The sequence below is a fragment of the Mytilus trossulus genome, chromosome 2, assembly GCF_036588685.1.
Source record: "Mytilus trossulus isolate FHL-02 chromosome 2, PNRI_Mtr1.1.1.hap1, whole genome shotgun sequence".
NCBI lineage: Eukaryota > Metazoa > Mollusca > Bivalvia > Mytilida > Mytilidae > Mytilus > Mytilus trossulus.
The window spans coordinates 71,489,367-71,509,708 of record NC_086374.1 but is presented as its reverse complement, the minus strand read 5'-3'; the positions used below and the strand labels follow the sequence as shown (position 1 = coordinate 71,509,708).

General features: G+C 31.4%; 1 protein-coding gene across 3 annotated transcripts in view; it reads right to left on the bottom strand.

The window, feature by feature from the left end:
- Positions 1–4,698: 4,698 nt before the first annotated feature.
- LOC134707919 (choline transporter-like protein 2) overlaps positions 4,699–20,342 on the bottom strand; it is an 80,784-nt gene continuing 65,140 nt past the window's right edge. For all 3 annotated transcript variants that reach the window (XM_063568083.1, XM_063568084.1, XM_063568082.1), the window contains exons 18-23: positions 14,944–15,013; positions 13,307–13,380; positions 11,841–11,911; positions 10,181–10,269; positions 7,802–7,886; positions 4,699–5,181 (exon numbers count right to left, since the gene is read on the bottom strand). In XM_063568083.1, the coding sequence (XP_063424153.1) occupies positions 5,051–5,181; positions 7,802–7,886; positions 10,181–10,269; positions 11,841–11,911; positions 13,307–13,380; positions 14,944–15,013 (520 nt within the window). In that variant the 3' untranslated portion in view covers positions 4,699–5,050. The remainder of the gene's footprint in view (positions 5,182–7,801; positions 7,887–10,180; positions 10,270–11,840; positions 11,912–13,306; positions 13,381–14,943; positions 15,014–20,342) is intronic.

The window sequence follows — 20,342 nt, the reverse complement described above, 5'->3', positions numbered from 1 at the left end:
TTACTCTCCCTTAAGCTAGGACAGTTGTGTAATAGTACAACAAAAGAACAAACTATAAAAATCAGTTGAAAAAGGCTGAACTCATCAGATAGAAATACATTTGACAAGAACACAGAGTGAATGGGTACTTATACATCCCAACAACAAAAAGACACTAAGTACAGATCTATGACTACTCTCAGTTACTGACAGCTTGTTCAAAGCCATTAAACTGATAACAAGATTGTGTCCATAGTACACGGATGCCCCACTTGCACTATCAATTTCCATGTTCAGTGGACCTTGAAATTGGGGTCAAAACTTTAATTTGGCATTTAAATTAGAAAGATCATATCATAGGGAATATGTGTACTAAGTTTCAAGTTGATTGGACTTTAACTTCATCAAAAACTATCTTGACCAAAAACTTTAAACAGAACTTCGCACTATCATTTTCTATGTTCAGTGGACCATGAAATTGGGGTCAAAACTTTAATTTGGCATTAAGATTAGAAAGATAATATCATGTGGAACATGTTTACTAAGTTTAAAGTTGATTGGACTTCAACTTCATCAAAAACTACCTTGACCAAAAACTTTAACCTGAGGTGGGACGAACGGACAGACGTACAGACCAGAAAACATATGCCCCTCTACTATCCTAGGTGGGGCATAAAAAAAAGCATGAATCTAAGACTAAATTATTAATCATTTCACCTCCAATGGATTTAGTGTAAAGATGTCATAAAATTCAGAGAACTACATGACTTGCCTTGCTGATCATTTTATCTTACTTAAATTTCTATCTATTATATTTTTTAAGAAATAAAACAAAAACACAAAAAATAAGGTAAAAAGTGCAATAACTTTAATGAGGAGTCCACTGACGATTTTTACATAAAAAAAATAGATACTTTACATTTATAGTAATTGTATATTATTCAGCACAATTTTTGTTCTCCCCTTGTGATTGTTTATCAAGGTAAAATAATAAACTGTCTTGGCTAAATATCATCTATTTTCAAGATTTATGGACATTCCTTTTTTATTTTCACTTTTTGATTTATTGAGAGTTCAATTCAGGAAGCTGACATTTAGAAATACATAAAAGACTTGATAAAATAATTCCTTAAGGTTTTATAGTATTGATGTACTAAGCCTGCACAAACCCAGGAATGTGGTAAGACATTCACAATTGATCACTGGTGCCATGATACAGGCAAGATGTTTCAACTGAGGCACTACACAGGCGTCATGGAGTAAAATGGGTGGCGTCAAAAGGTGTCATTATAGCTATATAGAGGAAAGGGTTAAAACCATTTGACTGTAAACCATTATTGACTGACCTAATCTTAGACATTTACTGATGTCATCTTTGCAAAAAAATCAGTCAATGAACCACAGGCTTACAATTTAGGTAGAGAAGTTCTTGTAAAATTTGATAGAGTGAATTATCCATTATATGACTTTGATATAGTACAATATTGTTAAATAAGATATTGCTCGTAATTCATTTTAATGATTTTCTTCATTCACTGCATGAATGGGGAAAAAATTGCTCATAATTTATTTTAATGATTTTCTTCATTCTCTGCATGAAAGGGGAAAATATTGCTCATAACTCATTTTAATGATTTTCTTTATTCACTGGAAGGCCAAAATGTTACTCATAATTCATTTTAATGATTTTCTGTATTCTCTGAAAAGGCAAGACAATATCAAAAACATGACAAATGACTGTTTTTAAATTTTCAAAATAGAAATTTTAATCATGCCAGATTTATTATTAAAATTTCTCCTAGAAAATAACCAAGAACACAAATTAACCAAAACATGACAACTAGAGGTCATCATATGGTCTTAAAGGGGAATAAGCTACAAGATTTAGAAAATGTTTTTATTGTTCAATTATTAATAAAAGTGAAATAGTGTACATAATAATAATTCACTATTAGAAGCCAGTTTGGTTCAATTTTGTCTATATAAGCTAAGAAACATGGCTGCTGAATTATTCACTGTACAAAAGCACCGACTTTTCCTGTACAAAAGCACAGAATTTTCCTGTACAAAAGCACCGACTTTTCCTGTACAAAAGCACAGAATTTTCCTGTACAAAAGCACCCAATTTTCCTGTACAAAAGCATCTAATTTTCCTGTACAAAAGCACAGAATTTTCCTGTATAAAAGCACCTAATGTACCTTACACAAAAGGGAATGAATGACCTATAATGTTATTAACTAGAATTAAAACAATTAGATATTGATAGCACAGGATAAATCGATCCAACAATTGAAAGATCTTTCTTAATTTAAGTTAGTAAAGAATAAGGATCAGATTTCAAATGCTCTCTGTAGGTTGAAGATTAATAGGTCTCTTTGGTAATAAAACCACATCTCTTTGTGTTTATATAAAGTACATGGTATAAAAATATCTCTTAATAATTGACCCATTATTGCTTACTGTAGATTCATTTTTTTCTTGGGTATCAATTTTCATGGATTGCTGAAAACTTTCATATTCGTGGATATTTAATTTCATGGTTTTGCCAATCTCTTAATACAAAGCCTATAAAAGATATGCTATTGGTTGAACATTTGAATTTGTGGTTCACCTGTATCCATGAAACCCAGGAAAATTGGTATCCAAAGAATAATAATGAATCCACAGTATATATATTCTTGTCATTTGAACTATGGTGGAAAGGTATACTGTCACATTGGCAATCATATCACATCTCCTCATTTTATACTAATTATAAAATTGCCAATTAGTTGTAGTGCCATATGGCCCATATCAACTAGATATCAAAATTGTAAACAAAGGTGTCTTTAAAAGAAGATGAAATATGTTTCTTGTTTAAATGATTTCACATTTGGTCATGTGTTGTAGTGTCATATCTACCAGATATAAGTTGTAAACCAAAGTGCCTTTGAATTGTGGTCAAATACGTTTCTTGTTTGAATTGTTTCACATTTTGTCATGTGTTGTTGTAGTGTCATATTTACCAGATATAAGTTGTAAACCAAAGTGCCTTTGAATTGTTATCCATTTTGTCATGCGTTGTTGTAGTGTCATATCTACCAGATATAAGTTGTAAACCAAAGTGCCTTTGAATTGTGGTCAAATACGTTTCTTGTTTGAATTGTTTCACATTTTGTCATGTGTTGTTGTAGTGTCATATCTACCAGATATAAGTTGTAAACCAAAGTGTCTTTGAATTGTGGTTAAATACGTTTCTTGTTTGAATTGTTTCACATTTTGTCATGTGTTGTTGTAGTGTCATATCTACCAGATATAAGTTGTAAACCAAAGTGCCTTTGAATTGTGGTCAAATACGTTTCTTGTTTGAATTGTTTCACATTTTGTCATGTGTTGTTGTAGTGTCATATCTACCAGATATAAATTGTAAACCGAAGTGCCTTTGAATTGCGGTCAAATACGTTTCTTGTTTGAATTGTTTCACATTTTGTCATGTGTTGTTGTAGTGTCATATCTACCAGATATAAGTTGTAAACCAAAGTGCCTTTGAATTGTGGTCAAATACGTTTCTTGTTTGAATTGTTTCACATTTTATCATGTGTTGTTGTAGTGTCATATCTACCAGATATAAGTTGTAAACCAAAGTGCCTTTGAATTGTGATCAAATACATTTCTTGTTTGAATTGTTTCACATTTTGTCATGTGTTGTTGTAGTGTCATATCTACTAGATATAAGTTGTAAACCAAAGTGCCTATAAATTGTTTCACATTTTGTCATGTGTTGGTGTAGTGATATCAACCAGATAACTATTGAAACCTAAATTCCTTTAAAATAAGATGAAATATGTTTCTTGTTTGAATTGTTTCACATTTTGTCATGTGTTGTTGTAGTGTCATATCTACCAGATATAAGTTGTAAACCAAAGTGCCTATAAATTGTTTCACATTTTGTCATGTGTTGGTGTAGTGATATCAACTAGATAACTACTGAAACTTAAATTCCTTTAAAATATAAAGATGAAATATGTTTCTTGTTTGAATTGTTTCACATTTTGTCATGTGTTGTTATAGAACTACACCAACCAGATATCTATATCTATAGTCATACACAGTTGTAGAGTATGATGATGATGATGATGCATATTAACCAGAATTCTATAGTAAAACTCATTCAAGTTTCAAGTTCACATTTAGACTTGTGTTGTAGAGTCATATCTACCAGATATCTTACTTCAACCAAAGGCAGTCTATGAAATAAAGGCGAAACAGGTTTCTTGTTTGAATTGTTTCACATTTTTTCATGTGTTGTTGTAGTGTCATACCAAACAGATATCTATTGTAAACCAAAGTGTCTTTGAAAAAAAGGGAAATAAGTTTCTTGTTTGTATTGTTTAACATTTTGATGAGTGAAGTTGTAGTTGCATAAGTTGTGATTAATGAAAATTTATAAAATTTTATAATTTTCAAAAGATATACTTCTTGGAACCAATGAATCCATTTAAGTTAAAATTCAAATTCTTCATTTGTTTATAAAGCTGCTTTATATATAACATTTAAGAAAAATACAAAAATATTTTAAAAGATAATCAATTTCTTATTTAAAGAAAAAAAATCTAAAAACGTAATTGTGACTTTTCGTTTGTGATGTAACATGTTTTGGTATGTGACTTTCTGTCAAACATTCAAAATTTATTGCATCAAATTAGAGAATGCATGTATTGAAAATGGTCAAATATTGATTGAAATACAAAATTTATTCATACGTACAACTCTTGGAAACATTTTAATAGAAATATACATCATAGGAAAAAAAATGTCTTTTTTAAACAATCACCTTAATTTAAGAATTTACAATATATACATAATTTTAATACTGATAAATAAATTAAAGATATATAAATATTCTTAGTGATTAAATTTCATAGAATAGCATAACATCTGTTTATATAATATTTTCTATAACACAGTTATGTACAATAGAGACAGCGTTAACGTGTAACCGCTTAATAAGTCATGTGACTGTTGTAATTATATAGATGATTGTACGGTATTAGTCCTATCACAGATTATAAGATGCAATGGTGAATTTAATTAGTAATCTTCGTCTTTCTCCTTTTTCGATATTTTTGGCTTTGTATTCTTCTTGCCTAAAATTTTCATCAGTTCTTTTCCCATATAGTAAGGTTTCGCTTCAGTTCCATCATTTCTTTCCAAATCTTCCACTAAAAAAAAGTACATAATTAATAACAAGTCAATTTTTTTCGATGACTAATTTCCATTATTTTATATTTCATGATGCAAATATCTATAGTTATTAAGGCGTAATTTATACGTTGGATTCTTTTCATTTTGTTTCTATTACCAGAAAAGCATTTTGTTTATTAGAAAATACTTTACACTTCATGTCTTGTGTTGTTTGTTTTTTATATCTCATTTAAATGTTCTATGGTAAAATCTGTTGCATAATTCTAATTGTGTGACTCTCCCTTTCCTATAAACTCCTCGTTATTTTTTATAGTTGATGTAAAGAAAAGTCTACTGAGAATCATTTGTTTTCAACAGCTTATATCTGGACCTCCTTCATCTTTTTCATCTATTTTATTTCTATACTATTAATTTATAACAGTCTTTTAGATAGCTTGTTAGTTTGAAACAGAGTGGCAAACATCCTTAATTAGATTGGTTACAAGATTTCTTCTTACAGTTAATTGGGATTTTCGTAAGAAACCAACTACTGTACTGTGAATGAAAAAAGTTTTATCAGTAGGAATAATTCTATGCAAGAAAAAAAAAAGAAGAAAAAAACGATTTCATCAGCAAAATTAGTTTTTATATATATACAAAGATGTATATTTGGACACACAAAATCGACTTGAATCAAAAGTAATATTTTTTAAACCGAAGGATAATAGAGTTTGATTTCTTTTTATAGAAAAACTAGTTAATTCCAGATCATTTATTTAAGACAGACAGATTCATAAATAACACAAAACGACCTATATAACCGGTCTTTGTTACAAACTTTATAGGGAATCACTGTCTTTGATACAAATTTATAAGGGAATCATGTCTTTGTTACAAATCTAATAGGGAATAACTGTCTTATTACAAATTAAATAGGGAATCGGGAACTACATATGGAACACCTGCTATAGAACAATATATGATTTAAACCATCAATTACTGAAAGGCTAAGAAGTATGATCAAAGTACTGAAGTACTAAACATCAGATGACCGCAAGTCTTTGTGGATGGTTACAAGCACTTGTCTCAGAAAAAATCAAAGTAGTACAGACGTACTGAACATCAGATGACCACAAGTCTTTGTGGATGGTTACAAGCACTTGTCTCAGAAAAAAATCAAAGTAGTACAGACGTACTAAACATCAGATGACCGCAAGTTTTTGTGGATGGTTACAAGCACTTGTCTCATAAAAAAATCAAAGTAGTACAGACGTACTGAACATCAGATGACCGCAAGTTTTTGTGGATGGTTACAAGCAATTGTCTCAGAAAAAAATCAAAGTAGTACAGACGTACTAAACATCAGATGAACGCAAGTTTTTGTGGATGGTTACAAGCACTTGTCTCATAAAAAAATCAAAGTAGTACAGACGTACTGAACATCAGATGACCGCAAGTTTTTGTGGATGGTTACAAGCACTTGTCTCAGAAAAAAATCAAAGTAGTACAGACGTACTAAACATCAGATGACCGCAAGTCTTTGTGGATGGTTACAAGCACTTGTCTCAGAAAAAATCAAAGTAGTACAGACGTACTAAACATCAGATGACCACAAGTTTTTTTGGATGGTTACAAGCACTTGTCTCAATAAAAAATCAAAGTAGTACAGAAGTACTGAACATCAGATGACCACAAGTTTTTTTGGATGGTTACAAGCACTTGTCTCAATAAAAAATCAAAGTAGTACAGACGTACTGAACATCAGATGACCACAAGTTTTGGTGGATGGTTACAAGCACTTGTCTCAGAAAAAAAACCCAACATATCTCTATACCTGAAAGAGGTTAATGTTCAGATATAATTTTTTTCTGAGACAAGTTACTAATTAGGTTGATAATAAATAAATGACAGAGAATTCAACCTCACAGTAATAACTATCATATTGTAGTGGTACAAATCAGTATAGTTTTTTTATTCTGGTTTGTTGTTATATATTATAATAATATTTGTATATTACAGTTACATTTATAAATAATTTTTTATGTTCAGTGGATTGTGAAATTGAACTCTAATATGGCATTAAAATTTGAAAGATTATATCATAGGGAACATGTGTTCTAATTTTAAAGTTGATTGGACTTCAACTTCATCAAAAACAACAATGACCAAATACTTTAACCTGAAGCAGGACAGAGGATCTAACGAACTGATGAACAAAAAAATAAAAATGATTTTGCCAAATTGATAAATTGTTAACTGCCAAACTGTATACCCTTAACTAAGCTTAGTGTTTTCAGTGTATTCACCAAGTTTCGTCGTCTATGTTGGATACAACCATTGTCACAATACAGTATCAGCATCTAAGGTCTTAAGAAAAAAAATCATACAAAATATCTTTGTTTCTTCGAGGTGGCATTCTTCAATCCTACCCCTTAGTCACCAATTTAAGCTTTATTATTATTAAATGCTGTAAGCAGCATTTGCTAAAATCTGCTGATTAAAGTATTTTTGCAAGTATAAGAAATTAGGATATTGCTGTTAAAACATAATCATGGCAAACATTAGGTACTAATTACCTTGATACATTAAAACCAGTGGATATTTATAGGCATTCCACATAATATGGATCCATCAAATTTAACATATAATATAACTTACAAAAACAAAGGAAAAGTGTATCCACTGCCATGTCATAAACACTGAAGAAACAACTGGCTATAACATATGATCCAACTGTTATCAGCTAAAATGAGACAAAAAATAACTATAACAAATTACTGTTATCAGCTAAAATGATCAAAAAATAACTGTAACAAATGACTGCTATCAGCTAAAATGAGAGAAAAATAACTGTGACAAATTAATGACTGTTATCAGCTAAAATGATAGAAAAATACCAAACAATCTTGCTATTACTAGCTTAATTTAAAAAAGAATGTTTTTGGCTATGCCGATTGAACCAACTAATCAGTTGGAATGTAATAAACTATTTTTGACACATGATTCCAATGTTGTCAACTTAAAGTTCAATATGCGGCCATATCACATCTCAATGTACACCTCATAAAGAACTCGTGGCACATATATATGCCTGCTACTTTACTTAAGGTAATAATGAGGCCTGACACAACTCAAGATTTTAAGAGTTAAAAAATAATAAAAGTATTAAAAATACTCAGGTGCAGATCCAGAATTTGATGATAAAGGGGCTCATGAGAATAGGGAACCATTTTTTAAAATATAAAATTGGCTGTAAAATACCTTAATTACTTTTTGTTAATCATTTCATGGGGTGAATCTGAATCAGCTGTTGATACGGTCCAGTTTCATTTAGTTTTGCAGTGAACAAAATAACACTTCATATCAAATTAAGACATAAAATATTAGGTCCTAAACAACAATTGTCGTCCCTTGATTTTCGTTGTTCACAAATATAGTTGGTACATAAAATTTTGAAGTCCACAATAAAGACCTCACTAAATTTGTATCCAAAGCACTTTACAATGTCTATTGTACCTGTTCCATCTCACATAATATCTTTCTTTTCTTCTGTAGGATAGCAAGTAGTTTAAATATAAGCCTGTTGAGACTAAAATTGTATTCAAGTTTTTCATTAAAAAGGCAAAAATCTTTGTATCAGACCATACTGTCTGTAAGAAAAGTTAATTGCAAGAGCCTTTTTGTCCTTAGATTTGTTGTATCATGTCACATGAGTATAGAAATGATAAAAAAGACACATATTTTTTATTTCTTATAGCCTCAATATGCATTTTTTAATGTAAATATGTGGCACGGCCTAAATTGACCCTTATTTTTTTTCCAGTCTTACTTGGCTTAAGACCCTTTTAAACTAATATGATATGTTATTTGTGACTTTTCTTTCCATTTAAAGTACATTCAATACATATGTGAGCATTATTTATAACCAAAAAGCTTCACAAATTTAAAATTGCTGGAAAATATTACATCTTCATGTAAGGCCCCCTTTCATTGAAAAACCTCAATTTTTCGGCCCAGGCTGATATAAATATGACTTTTGAATAATTATGCTAAGTCTGATAAATCAAATGAGTACTCTATTGCTTTTAGTACATAATAAATGATATATTAGGGCATTTTAAAAGTATTTTTTTGCAATATTTTAATTTTCAAAGCCCAAAATGTTGATAGTTGAAATTATTCAATTTTAACGTCCAAATTTAACACGCAAAGATGAGTATAGAATTTAACATATTGTCTATAATATATATTCTATTGTTAAGAAACTTTGCAAGCAGTGTTATAATTTATTTAAGATTTGTCCACTCCTTCTATCCTATTAGGTCCGAGACCACAATTATCGTCCCTTGATTTTCGTTGTTCATGAATATAGTCCCTAGTGTCAACAGTGGGTTACTTGCCAATCATTTTTATACCCCTTCCAAATTTATTTCTCCATGTTTAATGCCTCAAATTGTAAGTAGGGGGGTGAAATTACACTGTAAAAAAATTTGGGTCCAGAATTTTACAGGAAAGTAGTGATTTGGTCCAGCTGAAAAAGGTTAAAAATTAGCACTTCGGAAGCTGTCAAAAGATTTCAAGACACCCTAAACACAAAATTGTCCATATTTTGAGTTAGAGGCAATGAAGTTTTCTATAATTTTAATGTCATTTGTCCCAAAAGTAGTACAACACACTGTAAAAATTTCATTGAGAAAGTGCAGGTGGGATTTTTTAAATTTTCATTTATGTTCTAAAAGAAATGCACTACGAATTAATTGTGTTCTCGGACCTGATAGTAAAAATGTACTTTCTAAAATTTGTAACATCACAGAATGAAAATACAGTGTAACCTGCCTTATCAGACACATGATTATTCCAACATCCTACTTTAACAACACATTTTTAGGTCCTAAAATATGCCTATCCTTACAGAAAAACCTAAATACTCCAACACCCTGCTTAATCTGACATTTGTTTCGTGATTTGTTTCTGGCCACCAATTGTGTTGAATAACACAGGTTCCACTGTACATTTAAAAGTAATAAGTTAACTTACCACAATAGGAACGACATAGAAATTAAGAGTTGGTGTATACGTCTTTAGAAAATCTATTCTTCCATCAAAGAAGAAAAAAGACAAGGCAGCTAAAAATATACATGAAAAAAACTAATAAGCACAGCTTAAAGGCAATAACTTTGACAGAAAATAAGTCTTTCTAACAGTTCAACATCCAGTGAATCATACACTCAACTTGTGTAGGGTTTTTAATAGAATATCTTTGTTCATTTTGACTGATTTTTAAACACAAAAACTTGAATACAGCATAATTTTGTAAAGTAATCTGTGTTTCTGTAACCAGGAAACTTTCAGTATACACCCAATTTAAATTTTCAGGTAATTTTTCTTTCTAAGTTGCATCTAAGTACTACACCATTTTGCATCCTAATATATCACTATCTTTCTCTATTCTTCATTTTTTATTCTGTAAACCAAAATACAGACCCTCAGTCTAGTAGTTATTCTGAATGTTTTTTTTTAAATTTTATTTTCTATGTTTCTAAAGCTATTCCACTGATTGAGCTTAGAGAATAAGGGTTGAGTACACCAAAAGTTATGTAAAAATTTGTAAGGGTTCCGCGCAACCCAGTGTCTCGCCTACTTTTGCTGTAAATCGCAGGCTCAACAAAAAATGAGGAAAAAAATAAATAAAAAAATTCCTCTTGATACTATCTTTTGATTGTAAGAAGCTTCTGTCCAAGTTTGGTAAAAATCTAGGATAGTTAATGAGTGTAATTAATGTTTGAAAACTTAAACTGCCGACTGTATGTAATGTTAACTGGAAGAAAATTTAAGTCCATTTAAAAGTAAAATACAGAAAAAATGGAGTTATCTTTTTACAATATTTACTTCTGGATACTATCTTATGGTCATAAATAAGCTTCTGTCCAAGTTTGGTACAAACCCAGGATAGTTTAAGAAAGTTATTAAAATTTTAAAAACTTTAACCACAGAGTGAATGTAATGTTTCCCCGCAGAAAAACTAAGTCCATTTAAAAGTAAAATACGGAAAAAATGGATTTATTTTTTTACAAAATTTACTTCTGGATACTATCTTATGATCATAAACAAGCTTCTGTCAAAATTTGGTTCAGACCAAGGATAGTTTAAGAAAGTTATTAAAATTCTAAAAACTTTAACCACAGAGTGAATGTAATGTTTCCCCGCAGAAAAAACTAAGTCCATTTATAAGTAAAATACGGAAAAAATGGAATTTTATTTTTACAAAATTTACTTCCGGATACTAGCTTATGATCATAAACAAGCTTCTGTCCAAGTTTGGTAGAAATCCAGTATAGTTTAAGAAAGTTATTAAAATTTCAAAAACTTTAACCACAGAGTGAATATTTGTGGACGCCGCCGACGACGACGCCGACGGAAAGTAGGATCGCTTAGTCTCGCTTTTTCGACTAAAGTCGAAGGCTCGACAAATATCGAGAATTCCCGTAAAAAAAATGCAATAAAGGCCCATTTCAGAGGTACCAAAAAAGGTCCTTTCTGCCCTTCAGTGAATAAAAGCATTGATATATAGCATAGGTTGTTTTATATGGATGGATTGTATATTGATATTGAGACGTCTTTTTTTAGGTCACCGAACTCCTATTCAAACTTAAAATTTCATAATAAATAAATAAAACATTTTCTTGTGAGAACTTACCTGAGCCAGCAACTATTACAAGCTTGCCTATAAACAGTAGAAAATCTGTTACTTTATCTATGACAACTACCCTGGAAAACAATAATACAAGAGTGCACACACTGAAATGTCTCACCTTCTTTACTAATCATTGATATTATGTTGATAGACCTAAATATAAAGCTTTATTACAACTGTCACATAATTTCAACATTAACCAAGAAAACAAAATATTGATCAATGAACCATGAAAATGAGGTCAAGGTCAGATGAACCATGCCAGACAGACATGTACAGCTAACAATTCTTCAATACAACAAATATAGTTGACTTATTGCTTATAAATTAAGAAAGACAGACCAAACACAAACACTTAGCAATGGACTGGGAAAATCAGGTCAAGGTCAAATAAAACCTGCGTAACAGACATATAGAACATAAAATATTTCCATACACCAAATATAGTTGACCTAATGCATAAAGTATTAGAAAAATAGACCAAAACTCAAAAACTTAACTTTGACCACTGAACCATGCAAATGAGGTCAAGGTCAGATGACACCTGTCAGCTAGACATGTACATCTTACAATCATTCAATACACCAAATATAGTAGACCTATTGCATATAGTATAAGAAAAACAGACCAAAACACAAAAACTTAACTATAACCACTGAACCATGAAAATGAGGTCAAGGTCAGATGACACCTGCCAGTTGGACATGTACACCTTACAGTCCTTCCATACACCAAATATACTAGACCTATTGCTTATAGTATCTGAGATATGGACCTGACCACCAAAACTTAACCTTGTTCACTGATCCATGAAATGAGGTCGAGGTCAAGTGAAAACTGTCTGTAGGGCATGAGAACCTTGCAAGGTACGCACATACCAAATATAGTTATCCAATTACTTATAATAAGAGAGAATTCAACATTACAAAAAGTCAACTTTTTTTCCAAGTAGTCACTGAACCATGAAAATGAGGTCAAGGATATTGGACATGTGACTGATGGAAAGTTCGTAACATGAGGCATCTATATACAAAGTATGAAGCATCCAGGTCTTCTACCTTCTAAAATATAAAGCTTTTAAGAAGTGAGCTAACACCGCCGCCGCCGGATCACTATCCCTAAGTCGAGCTTTCTGCAACAAAAGTTGCAGGCTCGACAAAAATACTGTTTATTATCATGATAATTAGGCCGAAAAATTTCACAAAGATTAATAATGCCTATGAAATTTCAAACAAGTATTTTTTAGCTATAGGATTATGAAAACACGATTTTTATCAAGTTTTTATTTAATTCACCTGTGCACTTTATTGTGGGACCTTGTGTCATCATGAATGATAAATTTTATTGTGTAATGCAATTGGTTAAGGAATAACACAAGATTGCAGTGTAGCCAATCAGAATAACGTATTATAATGAAACATACATCTAATGTAATTATATTGCTTTAAAACATAAAATGGTCACTTTACCTGACACAATTCCTCATGATCAACATAAAGGCATTTTTAGCTGATGTACAAAAGTTCTTCCCATGAGCTGCTATCTGCAAGAAGAGTTTTGTTCACATAGTTAGTATATGAAATTATAGAAATTGCCTAATTTGTTTTTTTAACAATGTGAGATTTGAATGCTTTCTTTTGTATTTATTATGTTGAACTACTGTTGAACTGCACAAATTCTATATTCTTTGTGTCAAACAAAAATGTCTTTCATAACAATCACATAAAAATATGAAAAATACAACCTTGAATAGAAAATCTATACAAAACTATTATGTTTTTATCTTGAATAGTAAATAAAGAAGTAAAATAAACCTTGAGCAGAAATTGTAATAAGTCATATTCAGACATTTCATACAACAAACTGAATAATAATATAGTTTCACTATGATAACCAAAGGCTGGGTCATAAAGATTGCTGGTTTTTCTGTTAGTTCCTTGTACATCATACCAGTCAACTGACCCGAGATTTTCACAATTCTGAGGGATCTCCCGGGACACCCGCCGGGTCATTGAAATCACCCGGGAATTCCGAAAATCACCCGATTTCACCCGTATTTCTTAGCCTTGCGATTGATTTCATAAGTAATATTTTTTTGAAATACCGGCAAATTCGTAATTCTTCCATGAACAGGAAGTTCATCTAGCTATGTAAACTGTCAATTTAAGTGACCCATTAAGTGCATGGCTTTACTTGACAGCTTTGGTGTCAAACACACTGTTAATTAACACCAATTACCTTAGCTTTAGGTCGTAAATAAACTGCTCTACATTTGTTTACAAATAGAGTTAGAGTTACTTCCCCTAATTTGTCACCATTCGAAATTATTCCTTATATTTACGTTTTATGGGTGAAAAAGATAAAATGATAAAAAAATTAGAATTCAAATACATTTTGGAAAATAACTTTTCATTATTTTAATACTTTTATACAATTTAAAAAGAAAAAGTTGAAAATTATTTTTTACATTTATACTGCCTTTAACTGTATTACTATATTTTATCTTAGTCTAATTTCCTACTTTGTTTAGAGTTGCTGTGTGAGCCAATAGTCTCAAACATTTTAAATTACAATTGAAAAAAATTTCTAGTATCTGATAATTACAAAAAGTAAAGAACATAAAACTGTATTACACAAATTTATTAAAATCTCTAAAAGTGCAATGAAATAATAATTAATTAGAATAAAATGACTTAACCAAGTGAACATGCATTGATGTTTTGGTATTTTCCATATACATAATAAGAAAATGTACCATTAATACTGAAATTCAGCTCGAAAAAGTTTGTACGCGTTATGACCTGAGATTTGATTCTTCAATGCAGGTCATGACCTGCATTTTCATCGTCACAGGTTGACAGGTATGGTACATGTATTTTAGGTCCTGCTGTAAGATTTAGTATTGAGACAATGACATTTTGATCTTTTTTTTTTTATAATAGACTAATTTGTTCACCACACTTTTATTTTCCAATCCTACAATGGAAAATAAAACTACCCTTGAAATATCAAAGTTTACAGTATAATTTTCTTTTTCACTTTCATGATGGCTATACACCATGGAACAATTACAAAACTTATAATATACATATACAAACTTATATACCATTATATATGCGTTCTTGTTCAGGAAACGTAAAAACTTCTCCAAACACCAGAAACAACACTTCATACATCTACAATAAAAATCAAAGTACTGAAAAAATGAAAATATTCTTTCGCATGCGTTAACACAATTTTATTCGGTATTCATGATTTATTTCTGATGCTGTACACTGTAAATTAAGAAATAATTGCGATTTTATCATTAAGGCTAAAATACCTTTATTAAATTCTGTGATATTAAGAAAAATCGTGTTTATTCCTATAAAAAAATTCAAAATGCAAGTTAAAATTATTGCGATTTATAACCCTGTCGCATTTTTTCGCAATAATAAAAACATGACAATAATTTCTGAATTTTCAGTATCTATTTCTCATGTCAATACATTTTCGTATCATTTGTCACTGACACTGCCATATATGTTTCTCAAAACAAAACAAGGTCACATTCAATGTAAAATGTCACAAAGAAGTCCATTTCAATTTGATTTACGACTTTTTCTGTGAGTAATAATCATAAAGTATTAATTGGTAATGTAACAACCTAGAAGGAATCACTGTCTGTCGACTTCAGTTATGTTGACATTTTTGCTGTTCATAACTTCTTTATTATAGTTTTCATCAATACAAAAAAATTAGGGAAATTGTCTTAGAGTCAGACATAACAATGTATTTATTAAATGAATGTGACAACGTGTAATGAAGGTATTTAAAACAGCTCTCATGGACCATTGTCCAGGTGAGCTAAAAGACAAAGTTCCTAAAAAAAATCCTTCTGTATGATCTCTCGAATTACTTTATAAACTTCATTTAAAACCATACTACTTTAAACAGAAATAGCTACCATCTCATTAAAAAAAACCTCAAGTATGTCTCTGTATAACAGACCAATGTCAGTAAATTTAATGAACTATAGGAAATTCTGTGCATTAGAAATTGGAAGTGAGAACCATCCCTAATATCTATTTTCAATTGTAATATCTTCAGATTTAAAAAAAATGTGTCAAAATATATACCCTACAGCATGGTATGTTATTCAATACACAGACAGACAATAAAATTGATTCACACATAAATGTTTAAAATGACTAATTAATCAAGTTAACTCATGCCATTGGGCAGTGCTTCAGAAAATATGATAAAAATATTTTTTAATGACAATCTTGAACACATTCAAGACATTTTTACTAACAAATGATCAGGATATTTGTATATATTTGGTAGGGTATACAACAATGCCGTAACTAGGCATATTATTTTAGTGAGGCAAAAGAATTGAGCCGAGCAAAGCGAGGCCAAATATTTTTTGAGGCTATGAAATGAATGGTGCAAAATCCTGCATTCTAAGCAGTTCCAGAGAGATCGACGATATTTTACATTTGGCCATTTTTAATACAAATTTTTCATATTTAAAGACTTTTACTAACACTTTTATTTAAATTTATATGTAAGATAATCATCCGAATATCAATTTGAGTCTGTCGCCAGAACATAGAACAAACATCGTGTCACTAGAGTTTGCCAATTTTTCGGTGGCCGGATTCGCCAAATCGTTTCAGAATATTTGGTCTGTTGACATCCTTTCGCAATGATCATGGAGCATGGCAAGACCTCACAATTTCTCGCCACTCATGCATGCTTTTTTTCAAATTTTCAGTCGTTTCAGGGCAGTCTGTTTTTCTAGCAGTAGCCCACTAACATCAACACACACTATGATTGATGTCTTCTTCCGATTCCTTCTCCATCAGCTATTCGGTAGCAGCATCGGTAGTAACCGTTTTGATTGCAAAAGTGAATTAAGCTTTCATGTAAGCACCGTAATACAGTAGCAGTTACAAAATATTTAACTCGCTTTTCTATCAAACTCGGGATAGAATGTATATATGATTCTATCTATAATAGTAAGTATGAAATGGGTACAGGGAAATTGGAATGAAGTTTGCACCGTTTACATGTAGGTCCGTGATTTCAAATTATTTCTGGAAATAGTCGGTGGTATTTTAGCTCCAGAATTTATAAAGTTACAGGTTAAGGTATGGGGGTGTTCGATTCCGAAACACCGAATATAAAGACACGAAAGTCAGTTGTCAAAAATAAGTAAAGACAAAATCCCGTTTTTTAAAAAGGTGCGGCCGTTCCTCAATATTGTCAAATTAGAATATGGGATGTTCTTTCAATTTTTAACGTTAAAGAAACATGGATAAAGACTAATCCATGCATGTTTCATATTATTTATATGTTTCACTAGTATATGTATCTGTAAAAAGAAAGATTGAAGTTGGTGAAACAGAGAAATGAATACGCAGACAGGACTGCCCCCTAAAGTTGCGATGCCCAGTACTTGATTTGTCAGTCTACTTATCGTTTGTGGATTAGTTCTATTCAAGTTATATTCATAACTCAGACTCTTAAAATTAGTTTATTAGAATCATTCCTTCTTTACGTTCAGTATCGCTTTTCCTTCTTCTGCATGCAAGAGCCTGTTTTTAACCAGAGATCCATGCTGATTATCGTTACTAGGTTAATATTATCGAGAAACATCACCAATTCAGATGCTGAGTTATATCCAGGAGGAATGATTTAAAGAAATAAATTGATGACAAGAAATTAAGGTTGAGACAGAACAACAAATGACTATCATATTTTAATTTATAATAAAAACAAAATCAGTGTCGAAATTTTAGTGAGGCAATTGCCTCACTTGCCTCAAGGCAAGTTACGGCCTTGTACAATTCTGCATTTTAAAAGGTATCCTCTAACCATTTCAAAAATTAGTTGTCAAAGTTCATAAGGGCGTATGACATTTGCGCCGATTTTGAAAATTTTCATTCTTTCATTTGCGCAGATTTCATTTTTTTCATTTGCGCCGATTATATATTTTTTCCTAATTGGATTTACAGGTAAGTTCATACTTTTAATTGGCCTAGCACAGAGTATAAAGACAAATTGCAATTGGTAAATGGCTATCCCAATGTTTCGGGTAACCAGTCCTTCCCCTTAATGAAATCGATGACTTCTTCACGTTTGACATTGTCTGATGCTCCGCTCCTTCTGATGACAAATTTCATACATTCGTAGACAACGTACAAGTACACATTCCATAACGGTCAACAAATTCGTGATGGCGTCCATAAAATTAACGAAGGGATGATTTCAACTTCACCATGTGGAATTCTTGGATAATAGCTCCCTTGTGAGAAAATGCGAACTCTAGAAATGCCCCAACCAGAACGTATGCCAGACAAAGAAAAGATGGCCTTCTTTATCGACAATTACGCCAAATATAGAAGAGACGAAATCATAAGAAAGGAATATGTTAGATGTGTTGCCTTCTATACATACTCGGCAAAAACAGATTTATGATTTGAATTTATTCCGTTTTTATGGATTTGAATGCTGTGCATATATTTTTAATTCTTCATTTTAGTATAAACAAAGTGCTTTTATCTTAGGTTTTTACTTCTTGATTTAAAACAGGAGACAACAGTTATATACATGTTATTGACAATTCATAACATATGTACAACTGGCTGACGGAAGAGGTCTTTAATGATAAATGAAAATAACATTACTGGGATGGAGAGTTGTCTCATTGGCACTCATACCACATCTTCTTATATCATTTCACCAGACCTGCCAACTTTTGAAAATCTCCATGGGGGATTTAGTGCGCGACAAGATTTTTTAAGGGTTACAATTTTAGCGACTTTTCTGTGAGCATTGTTTTTTACTCCTAAAATAGTCTAAGTTCTCTTCTTTTTTCTTTTAGTATACTAATGATGAGCTTATAGGCCTTCGTTGATTTCTTTTAATTGCATGATTCTTGTACTATTAAATTATAAAATTGACAAAATAACTTAGGAATAGAGAAAATGGCATTAAAAATAAAAGATTCAAAGTAGAGACCCCCCCCCCTTTTTCCCCCTCTACATGTCCTAAAGTAAGAAGGATGAAGACAGATTTTGATTTAGTCTTACTCATGGTCTTGTCAATATCAATGAGAAAATGGATAAAATTTGAGTTATCTTTCTTTGTATTCAGAGGTGCTCTTACCGGCGGAGGCTTATACAGTAACACAGTAGAAGTGTATACAAATGGCGTCGATTTTAAATCAACAGACATGATGTCTGATTTCAAAAATTAAACAAATTTCAAGATAAACGATGTTTTCTTGAGAGTTCTTTACAGTTCTCATCTTTCAATTAATTATGATTTTGCTGTGGAACTACGGCAAATGTTGCAAATTGTGCTTGAATGATAAATTGATTAAAATTGAAAGGCTGTTTGACCAAATTTGTATACAAATTAATTGTGAGGACTGTTACGACCCATTTGGTAATCTGATTACATACAACCACTAATCATGACACCTGTTGTGACTGTTGATTAGCGTAGGGTCATTAACTTGTCATAATATGTCCCCAGGTAAAATTATTGATTTTTTTAAATTGATCAGAAAAACTTCAAAATCAGTAAACAATAATTTTTTCGGGTATATTTGTTGAAAATCGGGATTTTGACTAATTTTACGATCCCGATATCGGGATTGGGGTTGAGGGGTAAAAATCGGGATGATACCGCGAAAATCGGGATAGTTGGCAGGTCTGATTTCACCTGTAATTAACCTGTACAAAAATCGGCGCAAATGAAATGCAGATCGGCGCAATTGCAAAAGGCCGGTTCATAATTGGGAAGGAAGATAGCTGACATACATCTTCTAGTATCTGAGAAACAAACCTAACCACAAATTCTTAACATTTCCAATTAATTATTACATTTTAATGATGTCAAGACCAGATGAAGTGGGTCTAATAGGGGCAAAGTGTGACAAGTGAAAGTCGATCTATTACGCATGAAAATGGGAAACGAAGTCCAGCAGGACAACAAAAATTTCATGCACTATTATAGTAACGAGATGCACCAATATTTTGTTAGTAGAAAAAATGTATTTCATACCCAGAATCTTTGTTTTTAAGATAAAACTATCAATCAGTAGACCAGCTAGTTTTTTTTTATCTTAAAACTTTTCTGATATACAACAACGGAAAACTAGAGGCTCTCAAGAGCCTGTATCGCTCACCTGATTCTACTTGGGTTTTTGAAATCATATAAAAAAATATAAAATTTGGCTAAAAGTGACAACACAACCTCATTTATAAGAAAAGGAACATGTTTAATTTCATTCAAAAGTCCCCCACTGGCGGCCATCTTGGATGACGGATCGGCTACAAAGTAACAACACTTGGTCAGCACCTCATAAGGAACATTCATGCCATGTTTGGTTTTATTCCATTCAGTGGTTCTCTAAAAGAAGTCATTTGTATGCATTTCCCATAGGGTCCTATGTTAAACTAAGTCCCCGGCTGGCGGCCATCTTGGATGATGGATCGGCAACAAAGTAAC